The sequence below is a fragment of the Pelodiscus sinensis genome, chromosome 1 (assembly GCF_052426305.1).
Source record: "Pelodiscus sinensis isolate ZL-2025 chromosome 1, ASM5242630v1, whole genome shotgun sequence".
Taxonomy (NCBI): domain Eukaryota; kingdom Metazoa; phylum Chordata; order Testudines; family Trionychidae; genus Pelodiscus; species Pelodiscus sinensis.
Genome location: NC_143052.1, coordinates 74,763,263 through 74,777,508, shown reverse-complemented (window position 1 = coordinate 74,777,508; position 14,246 = coordinate 74,763,263). Strand labels below are relative to the sequence as shown.

Here is a 14,246-nt window from a genome sequence, read left to right as displayed (position 1 = left end):
ATGCACTACCCCAATGGCTCCAAAGCATCATGGATCTGCAAATTACAAGAATGTATCATATGCTGCCCACTCAATAGCTTTCCTTACTTCTTTTTGTATTTCACTTAAAATTATTAATAGAAAGTAAAAACGTTAAAATTACTCAATTACTTTATTAAACAGAGTGAGAGGTCTACAATTACCAAAGCAAAGTAAGTAAATTTTACTTTCAATTTCAGCATAGATTTACCCAATTGAAGCTGAGATTCCCACAAAACCTAACCTATCCTACAGAAGACAATAGTAAAACTTCTGTTGGCTTTACAGAAGCTCAGATTTCACTGACTGAGATGAGTTAATAGAATTATGAAGGCACAAAACAAGATTAAATTAACAAGATTAGATTAACTGGTAACAAGAAAATATTCTACAAATAATTAAAAAAGCAAGACCACCAAGGACTGGAAAGGGCCATTTCTTAATTTGGGAGGAATTCAACAACAGAAAATGTGAAAATGGCAGAGGTGCTAAATAACATTTTTGTTTTAGTTTTCACAAAAAACATTAGTAATGATTGGACATGTGACACAGTAAATGCCAGTGAAATGAGGAAAGATCAAAGGCTAAAATTAGGAAAGGACAAGTTAAAAATTACTAAGATAAATTAGATATCTTCAAATAACTTTGGTCTGAGGAAATGCATCCTAGAATACTCAAGGAGCTGACAGAGGAGATATCTGAGCCATCAGCGATTATCTTAAAAAAAAAGTCATGGAAGACAGGAGAGATTCCAGAGGACTGGAAGGGTACATAAGAAGAAAATAAGGAAATCTTGTCTGCAATGCTATTCCACATATTTTGAACCAGCCCATTATTTCAAATTAGATTTCGAAATTACAGGGTCGTTATTCTGGTGTCCCTGTAACCCTGGTTCCATGAGGGTTCAGGGACGTATTAGAAGAGCAGTTTATTTCGAAATTCAAAATAAGCTATTTCAAAATTAGATTGAAATAAGACATGCAATTACTTAGTTCAAACTGCATATCTTATTTTGACTTACGGGGGCAGTATAGCTGCACCCTGAAATGTGCAAAGGGAAATTTAAATAATCGCGACTTCATTTAAATTTAAATGGCTGCTGCGCTGGGCTGACAAACAACTGATTGGCTGTTTGTCGGCTCACCGCGCTAGTCTGGATGCTCCCGCGCCGACCTGAAAGCCCTTTATCGACCTCCCCGTTATGCCTCGTAGGATGAGATTTACCGGGGAGGTCGATAAAGGGCTTTCATGTCGGCAGGGGAGTGTCCAGACTGCCCCAATCTGCCGACAAACAGCTGATCGGCAGAGCGGGGCAGCCATTTAAATTTAAATGAAGCCGTGATTATTTATTTATTTAAATCACGGCTTCATTTCCCTTTGCCGAACAAACAAATCTACATGGCTCCGGCAACGGAGCCATGTAGTTTAGACGTACCCTCAGTGTCATGCTGGAAGTGCATATCAAGTATGGTCCTACAAGGATCAGTTCTTAGTCTGGTTCTGTTCAATAGCTTGTGTTGTGAGCATGACACAAGAAATAATTCTTCTATTCTATTCTGTGCAGATTAGGCCTCAACTGGAGTAGTGTCCAGTTCTGGGCTTCACATTTCAGGAAAAATGTTGACAAACTGGAGAGAGTCCAGAGAAGAGAAACAAAAATGATTCAAAGTCTAGAAAATATGACCTATTAGCGAAAAATTGGAAAAAAATCTGTTTGTTTAGTCTAAAGACAAGACTGAGGGAAGACATGATCAGAGTTTTCAAGTACATAAAAGGCTGTTACACAGAGAATTTTTTTCTCCTTCATCTCTGAGGATAGAACAAGAAGAAATGGACTTACATTGCAGCAAGGGTGGATTAGATTGGACAGTAGGAAAAACTTCCGCTCAGGGTGGTTAACTGCTAGAATAAATTGTCCAGAAGAGGTTGTGGAATCTTCCATTTTTGGATTTTTCAGACACCTGTCAGGGATGGTCTAAGACAAGATTTACTCCAGCAATGAGTACAGAAAACTGGGTTAGAGGAGTTCTTAAGGTCCCTTTCAGTTCTATGATCCTAAGAGCATTGGGCACTTCCCCATAAGTCTTGTGGCGGGCCTCTCCCACCTACCCTCTCAAGTCCAGGCCTTCTGGCCTGAGTCCGAAACACAGTTTAAAGCTGGCCCTTTAAGTCAAGGCCAAGGCCCTCCGGCCTAAGTCCAGAACACAGTTTCAAGATGGCCCTCTAAGTCAAGGCCAAGGCCTTCTGGCCTGAGTCTGAAGCACAGTTTAAAGCTGGCCCTCTAAGTCAAGGTCAAGGCCCTCCAGCCTGAGTCCTGAACAGAGATTAAGGTCGTAGCAGGGACGCACCCCAAGCAGGAGGACCCAGGCCCACCCTACTCCACCAGGTCCCGGCCCAGGGCCCTGTGAGCAACCGGGTAGCGGGTCACTCCCTCGGCGGGGCAATCCGGCCAAAACATGCCGAGGTTCTCTGGGCGGGCGAGGAGGCTCCCGCTCCTGCCCCGGGCCACTTCCTACCTGGTTCCCTGGGGTTTCTTCCCCTGTAGTCGCCCAGCTCACTGCTACCTCCAGGCCGGTGTCTCCTTGGCAGGCAGTCCCTGGGTCGCACCAACTCGCCTCCGCGCCCCCTCCAGCCTCTCCTGGAGTCTCGGGCAACCGCTGCGCAGGAGCTCCCCTCACCAGTCCTTCTCCGACTGACCTCCCAGACTGAGCCCTTCCCCAGGCTTTTATAGTGGAGCTACAGCTCGGTAGGGCTGTGGGGGAGGGGCCTCTGCAGCCAGGTAACCCTGGCTGGGCCCTTTGGGTTCAGTGTGGGACTGCCTCGCCCTGTCACAGTCTGAACTATAACATATCACATCATATCACTTTTTAAGCCATTAAAGGCTTTAAAAATAGTCACACAATATGGGCCTCTAAATTTTTCTGGGAAAATCAAATGCTTAACATTACTTTAATACATTATACCAGGACATGTTGAAATATATAAAACAACTTCAATTTTACTTTCAATATATTTCTCATGATTCATACTTATTAAATTCTTTATTTTTTCAGGTAAAAACAAAATGATTACATAATACTACTAGCGTACTTACATAACTTAAAATAATAACAAAATAAATGTGGGAGTGAATAGTAATAATAGTATCAGATGTAGAGCTGTGAATTATCTTGCAACTGCTTCAACTTGAATGCACTGCTATTTCTTCAGAGCAACAACTGCATAGCATCTGGGGGATTTTACAGGATCAAATAATTTCACTAGTCCAGACCAGGCAATGTTGTCCTGTAAAATGATATATGATTAAAGTACATAAAAATGTGTTGGACTTAACAGCTAAGATATGGGAATGGGACACATTTTGATGTACAAAACAGAAAAAAACCACCCCAAAAACCAAAACTCTAACTTCTATGCAATGCATGAAACAGTTGTGAACTCACAAAATAATGCTTATGAAAAGTAAAGCAATTTGTGGTTTAAAGTCATTAAATTATTTCTTACATGCTCTCATGTGAGTTTGCCACTCACTAAACAAGTCTCTTATGACTTACAGGAAGTGAAATTAAAAGCACAACCTACTAACTTTATTCATGCAAATTCTCTTAACTGGGACTCTTTGGTCCAGCAACATCTGTGGTCTGGGAGGACCATGGATGTTCCAGGACCAGAGAGTCCCAGTGGAGGGCTAGCGCCTGGAAGTCCCGCAAGCCAGCAGGGCTTCCTGGCAGAGCTGTGGGAGCTCCACGCGTGGCTGCGGGAGCCCCATGTGCAGCAGGAGCAGCCTGCTGGAGAGGCTATGGGGGATGCCCAGAATGGCAGCAGGAGCCAGGCTTTGAAGTGGGAACCCGGGGGCATGAAGAAAATGGGGCTACCCAGTGTGGCAGCAGGAGGTGGGAGCTGCAGCAGGAGACCAATGCACAGAGGTGGTGGGGCTGCCCAGTAGGGCAATGGGGGCTGTCAGGGCAGTGGGACCAACAAGATGGGGGAGCCAGCTGGGAGGGCAGCAGTTAGGCCAAGGCTGGAGGGGACTGGCGGCAGAATGTCCAGAAATGATCATCGCATGTACAGCAAAATCTCTCAACCAGGACCAGTCAAGTCCCAAGGGTGCTGGAACAGGGAGATCCAACTATTGTACAACTGAAGTTAATGTGATTGTTTACATGAGTAAGTTGACTTAGATTTGGCTGTAACACTTTGTATAGTTTCCATAATTTTTATTGCATCTTGTCTAGGAAAATTCAACTTGTGAAGTCAACCAGTTGGGAATTCTGCACCAAAAAAATTAAAAATATTCACCAAAAATTCTACACATAATATTTTAAAATTCTGCAATATATATTTGTCAATAAATAAATAAAGAGACTCCAGCATAGCAGTAGGAAGCACACACCATTGGTTGCATGGAAGTAGGAGATTATCTTGCAATCACCTCACTTCTTGGCTAGGGATTTGGCAGTGAGGCTTCACCTGACCCTGACCCAGTGCAAAGGTTGGACCTGCTCTGGAAATACCCTGGGTCCCGGCCCCTCTCCAACTGGTGCACCAGGTGTGGGTAGGCAGGCTCAGCCCAGCAGGATCCAAGTATGGGGGATGCAGGTGTCAGCAAGCAAGAGCAGAACACTCCCTCCCTCAAACAGCTCTGTGAAAATGGGGAGGACAGTTGCACGCACTGTGACTCCATATTTGCCCCCATGTCTTGCCTCTGGTTGCGGGGGGGGGGGGGGCAAAATATTCCCCTGGCATTCACCAGACCAGAGTGATTTACCTCACCATTGGCTGCTCTTGGAATTGACATGCCTGTGCTGCTGAAGAGAAGTATGTGATGCTCTTGTGGCTTCCCTTTCATTTTATGCAGGGAAGCAAAGAAATATATGGGGAATGTGAATTCTGCACACAACAGGTGTAACCAGGCAAGATTAAATCAATTGCTGTATTACATTTTGAGAGGTAAACCAGTGCCAAGTGCAGAGGGTAAGGCCTGATCTTCCAGTTTGGGAAATATACCAATCTCTTCGTGATTTATACCTTGTTGTCATTTGGGAAAATACATCATTAGATATTTTCAAAAGTGCCCCTCTCTCTATAAAAATACCAGTTAGAACAAAAGCAAATATGTATTATCTCATTTGTTCCAAGAGCACTGTAGAAGAGAATAAAGAAGAACTTTCCTTATGATAAAATGGAGCTATTAAAATGAAAAACTTATAATGAAAAAAAAACCCACTCACCCAAATATGTTTAATATGAAAAGGTCACAAAACTTTATTCTGACCATAGCCCACAATAGAAGCTTCAAAGACACCACGGTAACCTTCTAACAAATTACGATTGGATGGAAAATGTGTTTTTGGAACAACATACGTATGATAATTACTTCTGAGTTAATTAGGACAAGCTGGCACTTAAGTGGGTGTAATTTAGTGGAAGCCAGTGTAGTTGCACCAGTTTACTGTGCACCAGATCTATATGTGGCCAATTCAGAAGAGCTATATGTTAATCGGGTGTAACTCAATTGATTAGATACTGGAAGAAAACTTTTTTCATTACATATCTTCACTAAGTAGGTATAAGAATAATCCACATGTATTTTGGAGATGATCCAAAGCCCACAATGACTGCCATCCAGATCAATTGTCAGAAGATGCACTGTTAAAATATCATCAATTTGAAGTGTTAGTATATATAGTTATCAGAGGGATAGCCTTGTTAGTCTGTGTCTGCAAAAATGAGGAGTCCTATAGCATCTTAAAAACTAAGGGTATGTCTACAAAGCACTCTTATTTCAAAATAAGTATTTTGGAATTTTTCCCCCTGAAATAGTTTATATTGAAATAGCACGTCTACACTACAGGTAAGCCTTAAAATTAGTCCAAGGCAGGTTTTCCTAATCTGGATGTGCTACCTCGATTTAGAGCCCCAAGAGGCACTGGGGAATAATTACTTTGATTGACCCTGGGGAGGAGTTATTTCGAAATAGCAGCAATGGAGCGTCCACACTACTGCTATTCTGAAATAGCTATTTCGGAATAAGCGTTATTCCTCATGGAATGAGGTTTACAGATTTCAAAATAAGCCGTCCATTGTTTCAAAATAACTGTGCTGTGTAGACATACCCTAACAGATTTATTTGGGCATAAGCCTTCATGGACAAAAAATACATCGGCAGATGCATGGAGTAGAAATTTCAGAGGCATGCATCTGATGAAGTGGGTTTTTGCCCATGAAAGCTTATGCCCAAATAAATCTGTTAGTTTTTAAGACTAACCAAAGAACTCCTCATTGTGATATGCACAGGGTAATGTTTGCTTAGTGCTTCCAGTATTAATTTTAATAATTAATATACCAATACTTGATAGGGAATCAGATTTGTCAGGGGTTTAAATTTTTTATTGTCTCCTGACTAGTAATTACCATGCAATTAAAAGAACATTAAAATTTACTGGTGCAGCTTTGCTTAAAATAATAATAATAAAAAACATCTGCTGGGCATATGTTTAGACAGAGATGGAATGGATACTTAACAATTTTGCAACTATGATGAGAATAGTAAGTCTGCAACAGGAACTCTCTGGTACTCAGTGAATAATTTGTTTAAAATAAGCAGACTTCAGGTATCACAAAATATAAAGTAAACACACCTTCTCTTTGAGGTAGCAAAGACGATCCAGAAGTAACAAAACTTCTATACAGGGAGCAAGAACAACTTTCAACTGAAAGAAAGGTAAAACATAATCACAGCTTTTGGAAAGGGAACCAACATACTCCTAAAAAGACTACTCTATCCGCAGAAAACAATTCTAGGAAGGTGAATAAATTTATTGAAAAAAACCTTTACAATTTGCCAGCTTGCCAGTTCTTCCCTAGCTGATAAGTTCAGAAAACTCTAGTAAAGACCCAAGGTCAATGGAATGTTATAAGCAGAGAAAATATTTTATTTGGTTAGCTCTGAGGCATAATCTAACATGTGAATCATACTATAAGTGGTAGAAAGCTTTTGAGGAGAGAAAACATTTTAAAATAATTTTTTGTGAAATATTTTAATGGAGACCAATTTGAATTCAGAAGGAGTCTGGCATTTCTTTCTTCACATTCATAATATCCCTTAAAAAAGAACCTTTCATGTATTTTTTATTATTTTACTGACATCTGATATTGCTCTGGAATAGGATATCCTCCATGTGAACTGTTTTTCTATAGACAGTATATCACACTATAAGCTAGTCTACCACCACATAAAATTTGACAGGGGTCTATTTTAGCCTAATAGTAGATGTAACAAAAAATGTTAATGTTTTTAATCCTGAGATTTTTACCATATTAAATGCTTCCAGTTCATTCATTCTATGCTTGTATTTTTCATAGTAACCCATTATACAGCTGTCCGGGAGCTGCAACAGGGGAGAAAACAAAAAGGATGACAACAATTAAAACCATTCCTGTTACCTGGCCAAGGCAATTTCTGAAACAACATTATTCTTTCTAATTAAAAGTGATAATGTAAAAAAAAATTAGTTCATTTTTTATATTTGAACTTTTCTAAGGGTTAAAGTGAGTATTTTTTGTTCTCAATTACCCGAATTCTTTGATTAACTTTAGCATTCTCATGAACATGAAATATGCATGAAGCTATTCTTAAATGAGCACTATACACAGAAATGGACATAACATTCCTATGTCCTACAGTGAATGTCTCTCAAACTTTACAAAGAAATGCCAAAGGGCTCACTTAGGGTATGTCTATACTACGTACTTATTTTGAAATATGTTGTTTCGGAATAATAACTCCCGAAATAGCTATTTCAAAATAGGTGTTATTCCTTGTGATATGAGGGTTTATTATTCCAGTATAAGAAGCCCGTTATTTTGAAATAAGTGTAGATGCTGACCTTATTTCAAAATAACATTAGTTATTTCGAAATAATGCTGCAGTATAGACGTGCCCTTATAGAGCTAAGGGAAGGAGAACAATGTGTCATAGCAAAAGAAGTAGGAGTCAAGACTCTTGCATTTTATTCCTGGTTCTGTGACTTATTTGCTCTCAAGCCCTGGAGAGTCTCACCTTCCTCTGTGCTCCAGGTTACTCCTCTGTGAAATAACTATAATACTTCCATATTACATTTCCTCGCCTGCAATTCTCTGCAACTTCCTTCTCGTTCACCAGATTGCCAGGTGTGGTGTTGCCAATGCTTGTGATATTACAGGTACTACAGTTTGGGGCTGGTTTTGGTGAGACAACACAGGCATCTCTAGAATTTTGCCTGTATGACCTGCAGCTTCCCCATTGGAATGGCAGAGATAATTATGCTGTTTGTGTTAGAGGCAGCAGCTATTGGGAAGTCGTGGCACAATAGTGCTGGCCTCTACTCCAAGTCTGGCAACAGTGGCTTAACACCCCCATAGCGCAGGTAGAGTGAGTTAATGAAGGTAAGAATTGTGTGGTAGCCCTCCTATAGAAGACTGGAGAAAGAGAAATAGCTCCTGGACAATATCATGGCATTAGGAAGGGGAAAGCAGTTGGCTGCAGGATTCTGCAGAGGAGGAATGGGACTGGGGTCTGCAGGATCCTAATAGGGGATTCTTCCTGGATGGAGTGGGGACCAAGGAGAGCTCTAGGCAGTGAAAGGGGGAAGTGTGGTCATCTTGATCAAAATTCTCAAACTCAGCTCAACTCAGTATCTACAGTTACACAGACATTAGCAAGTTATTATGTGTGTTTTTCACACACAGTGTGTCTGATCTACACAGGCAGATCAAGCAGTATTTCTAACTACAGGCAGTCCCCGAGTTACGCGGATCCGACTTATGTCAGATCCGTACTTACGAACGGGGCTTTCTCGCCCCGGAGCTCGCAGGCAGCGGGACCGCTCAGAGAGCAGCGGTCCCGCCACCTCGACCTCCGGGGCGAGAAAAGCTGCTCTGGGTGCCCCTGGTCTGCTGGGGACCGTCCCCAGCAGACCAGGGACACCCGGAGCAAAGCCGGTGAGGCGGAGGGGTTCCGCGTCTCTGAGGCTTTGCTATGGCAAAGCCTCAGAGGCGTGGCACCCCGCCGCTGCTGTGGCTTTGCTCCCGGTGTCCCTGGTCTGCTGGAGACGGTCCCCAGCAGACCAGAGGCACCGGGAGCAAAGCCGCAGCGGCGGCGGGTCCCGCGCCTCGCCGCCGCTGCGGCTTTGCTCCCCGTGTCCCTGGTCTGCTGGGGGGGGGGGGAGGGCGCAGCTAGTGCGCCCCCCCCCAGCAGACCAGGCTTTTGTTGTGGACCCTGGGGTAGAGCAGCTGGGGTGCTGCCGGGTTGGTCCTGCAGGGACCTACCTGGCAGCCCAGCTATTCTGTCCCAGGCTCGAGATTCAGACGCTGTTGAAACTGATCAGTGGCTGATTCCAGGAAGCTGGGGGCAGAGCAATTCTGCCTCCAGCTTCCTGTAGTCAGCCCCTGGTCAGTTTCAGCAGCAGCGGCTGAATCTGGAGCCAGTTCCAACTTACATACAAATTCAACTTAAGAACAAACCTATAGTCCCTATCTTGTACGTAACCCGGGGACTGCCTGTACTTGATTTGTGCACACCTGTATTTATTCTACATATGGTTCTCAGAACTGCAAGTGTGTGTTTAAAATGTGAAAACTCTTAGGGTATGTCTACACTTGCAGCCTAATTCGAACTAGGGCTGCTAATGTAGGCATTTGCAATTGCAAATCAAGCCCTGGATTTAAATATCCCGCGCTTGATTTGCATCTTCCCGGCTGGGCGCCATTTTTCAAATTTACAATCCCGAAATAACTGCCCGCGTCTACACGCGGCAGTAAAACGGGCATTTGAAATAAAGCCCTAGTTCAAACAACCTGTTAAACCTCATTGCAGGAGGAATAACAGGTAGTTTGAACTAGGGCTTTATTTCAAACGCCCGTTTCACTGCCGCGTGTAGACACGGGCAGTTACTTCGGGCTTGTAAATTTAAAAAAAAAATGGCGCCCGGCCGGGACAATGCAAATCAAGCATGGGATATTTAAATCCCAGGCTTGATTTGCAATTCCGAATGCCTATATTTGCAGCCCTAGTTAGAATTAGGCTGCAAGTGTAGACATACCCTTATACAAATGCAGAGACCACATTATTCTGGGATATTTGGACATTATACTTAGAATGCAAATCACTAAAGGAAACAAAGAGCATGCCTGATGCTTTGCCAAATCCTCCTAAAGTTTTCAGTTCTGCAGTGAACACGCTCAGGTAATACTGGGAGTGTGCACTGCGGCCAAAGTCTCTTATCCCCTCTCTCTCCACAAATTAACACATTTTTAGTTGGTTTTAGGACATCTTCAAGTTACCTTAAGTTTTAACGCACTATTGAAATTAATGGGATTTTGTACATGTGATTCTTGCACCCCTCTTCTGAAAAAAGAAAGCCACAGATCATGATTTTTCCTTTAATTTCCCCTTAGTCTGTCAACACCATTATGTAATACTCCACAATTTCTCTGGAACAGCTGTTGCCAAGGAGACACATTCAGTATGGCTCAGTGGTGGGAGAATGAGCAGGGGATTTTAGATAAACAGAGATGTGCTTTCTTATTTTATTGCCCAGAATACAAAGGCTTAATTTTCAAGTGCGAGAATGGCCCACTGTGCAGAAATATCTGTACCAAACACATGATTCCCTTTTCTTTTCCTCTTGACACAATGTAACATGATGTGCCCTTTAGTACCGCTTGATATTTTCTTATACTGTATTAGTACTAAGCAGCTCTAGCAGGGCTATGGCCCCACTGTGCCAGGTACTGTATAAATGCCTATGAAGATACAATCCTGATCTGGCAGATAAGTGACACAGAACAATGATACAACCCTTTGTATATTTCCTATACATACATATGCATTTGCCCCCCGAATCTTGCAGTTATAGATGGATACATTGCGAACTAGCATCATCTTTATTCCACTCAGTCTAGCTGAGTGAAAGATTTCTTATCAGCATTGTGGTCTTGATGAAAGATTTAAAGGAATGGGTACGAGCATTACATATTAGCTCAAGGTGAGTATTTCACATGTGCTGGACACTGTAGAAGGCAATCTATGTGAGAAGACAAAAAGCAGGCTTACGGACTCATGCTGTTGGCAGAATGGAGAACATATATTAATAATCTCATAGGCTTCACATGTTTGTACCATGGACCACACTTTAATAGAAGTCAGGGACGCTTCCCCTTTCAGTGTGGTCCACCTACCGTCCCATTCACAATCATGTAGCCACTCTAGCCATTACTTACTTATCAACATAATAGTAGGAAAATAGTTTAGAATCTTTTAATGCAATTTAGCAGCTGACAACAAAAAGGAGAACCAGTTCTCCATGGACTACCAGCAAATGCTCAGCAACCACCATTTGTCTAATCTGATTACTCCATACGCTGCACTACATCTTTATAAAATGAAACAAACCAATATAAAAACAGACACTCTGCAGCTAAATTCCAAGACCAGTGATGCTTGTAAATGAATGCATGACAACTGACAATATTTTGGCTATGTGGATAGCAGTGGTCAGCAAATAATATGTGGATAGCAGTGGTCAGCAAAGCCTGTCTTATCTTTCTTTAAAAATGTAAGGTTGTGATCAATTTCATCGATTTCTTCATCACTAGAATCTAATCTGGTGAAACACAAAAACAAAGAACAAAGGCAGGTGCTGAAATGGTGGCAGGTTTAAAGTGAAAGTTGGGAAGCAGAAGAGTAGTCATAACTAGATATGCAATAGCATCTCATGACATATAAGACTAGGTGGTTTAAGGATGTTGAATTTAAATTAATCAACTAATTGAATAGTTGATAAGGGCACCTCTGTCTTTGAAATGTAGCAAGAGCCCTGCCGGCTCAAGCAGTGCCCTGCTGGTCCCTCACTCCCTGCTTTTGAAATGTACAAGAGCCCCAGAGGGGACTCTTGTACATTTCAAAAGCAAAGCACGTGCGGGGAGCATGGGACCAGCGAGGGACTCAAGTGGGGCTGGCTGGATGTAAATTAGATGTATCGCAATTGCTAATGAAGCGGGGATTTAAATCCCGCCCCCCATGAAATAAGGGATAAGGGATCTTTCGGAAAAGGCTTTATTTTCCGCAAGATCAGCGTCTAGACTGGCGCTTTTTTCCAACAAAGCTCTGTGCGGAAAAAAAGTGGCAGCCATTTTTATGCTAATGAAGCGGGGAGATTTAAATCCCCACTTCATTAGCAATTGCGATACGTCTAGTTTACATCCCTTTTATCAAAAAGGGATGTAGTCTAGACGTAGCCTCTGAGTACGGTTATCCAGCTAGTTATGCACTCACCTTATAGAAGCCCCATCTAAGTTGTATTTGCCTAGTTTATTGATAAGAATATCATGCAAGACCATATCAAATGCCTTACTAAAGTCTAGGTATATACTACATCCACCGCTTCTCCCTTATCCACAAGACTCGTTATCCTATCAAAGAAAGCTATCAGATTGGTTTGACATAATTTGTTCTCTACAAATCCATGCTGGCTGTTCGCTATCACCTTACCACCTTCCAAGTGTTTACAGATAATTTCCTTAATTACTTGCTCCATTATCTTCCCTGGCACAGAAGTTAAACTAACTGGTCTGTAGTTTCCTGGGTTGTTCTTATTTCCCTTTTTATAGATGGGCACTATATTTGCCCTTTTCCAGTCTTCTGGAATCTCTCCAGTCTCCCATGATTTTCCAAAGATGATAGCTCGAGGCTCAGATACCTCCTCTATCAGGGTATGTCTACACTGTGGAACGAGGTGTACCGGTAGTTCGGAATAGGAAGCCTAGTTCGAACTACCTAGTTCGAGCCCCGTGTAGCCGCGCTGCACAGGGTTCGAACCAGCGGGGTTTTAAAAATGGCGGCTCCCCGCTTATGCAAATGAAGCCCGGGAAATTCAAATCCCGGGCTTCATTTGCAAGTGCGGTATGCCTACATTACCCTCCTAGTTCGAACTAGGAGGGTAGTGTAGACATACCCTCAGCTCCTTGAGTATTCTAGGATGCATTTCATCAGGCCCTGGTGACTTGCAGGCATCTAACTTTTGTAGGTGATTTTTAGCTTGTTCTTTTTTTATTTTATGTTCTAAACCTACCCGCTTGCCACTAGCATTCACTATGTTAGGCATTCCTTCAGACTTCTCGGTGAAGACCGAAACGAAGTCATTAAGCATCTCTGCCATTTCCAAGTTTCCTGTTACCGTTTCTCCCTCCTCACTGACCAGTGGGCCTACCCTGTCCTTGGTCTTCCTCTTGCTTCTAATGTAGTTATAAAAAGTCTTCTTGTTTCCCTTTATTCCCGTAGCTAGTTTGAGCTCATTTTGTGCCTTTGTCTTTCTAATCTTGCCCCTGTATTCCTGTGTTGTTTGCCTATATTCATCCTTTGTAATTTGTCCTACTTTCCATTTTTTATAGAACTCCTTTTTTATTTTTAGATCATGCAAGATCTCATGGTTAAGCCAAGGTGGTCTTTTGCCCTATTTTCTATCTTTCCGACGCAGCGGAATAGCTTGCTTTTGGGCCCTTAACAATGTCCCTTTGAAAAACTGCCAACTCTCCTCAGTTGTTTTTCCCCTCAGTCTTGATTCCAATGGGACCTTACCTATCAGCTCTCTGAGCTTACCAAAATCCGCCTTCCTGAAATCCATGGTCTCTATTTTGCTGTTCTCCCTTCTACCCTTCTTTAGAATTGTGAACTCTATGATTTCATGATCACTTTCACCCAAGCTGCCTTCCACTTTCAAATTCTCAACCAGTTCCTCCCTATTTGTTAGGATCAGATCTAGAACAGCTTCCCCCCGGTAGCTTTTTCGACCTTCTGAAATAAAAAGTTGTCTCCATGAAGTCCAAGAACTTATTGGATAGTCTGTGCCCCGCTGTGTTATTTTCCCAACATATATCTGGATAGTTGAAGTCCCCCATCACCATCAAATCTTGGGCTTTGGATGATATTGTTAGTTGTTTAAAATAAACCTCATCCACTTCTTCCACCTGGATAGGTGGCCTGTAGTAGACCCCTAACATGACATCACCCTTGTTTTTAACCCCTTTTAGCCTAACCCAGAGACTCTCAACACTTCCGTCTCCTATGTCCATCTCCACCTCACTCCAACTGTGTTCATTTTTAATATAAGGCAACACATCCTCCCTTTTTTCCCTGTCTATCCTTCCTGAGCAAGCTGTACCCTTCCATACAAACATTCCAATCATGT

General features: G+C 42.4%; 1 protein-coding gene across 4 annotated transcripts in view; it reads right to left on the bottom strand.

Moving 5' to 3' along the window:
* Window positions 1-1,269: 1,269 nt before the first annotated feature.
* Window positions 1,270-14,246, bottom strand: part of METTL25 (methyltransferase like 25) — a 94,388-nt gene continuing 81,411 nt past the window's right edge. Inside the window, exons 9-11 of one of the 4 annotated variants that reach the window (XM_075932524.2) lie at window positions 7,335-7,409; window positions 6,660-6,731; window positions 1,270-3,303 (exon numbers count right to left, since the gene is read on the bottom strand). In XM_075932524.2, coding sequence (XP_075788639.1) covers window positions 3,217-3,303; window positions 6,660-6,731; window positions 7,335-7,409 — 234 coding nt within the window. In that variant the 3' untranslated portion in view covers window positions 1,270-3,216. Of the gene's footprint in view, window positions 3,304-6,659; window positions 6,732-7,334; window positions 7,410-14,246 lie in introns of those variants that run through there. The other 3 variants (XM_075932517.2, XM_075932512.2, XR_012904943.2) reach the window with 3 other exon arrangements.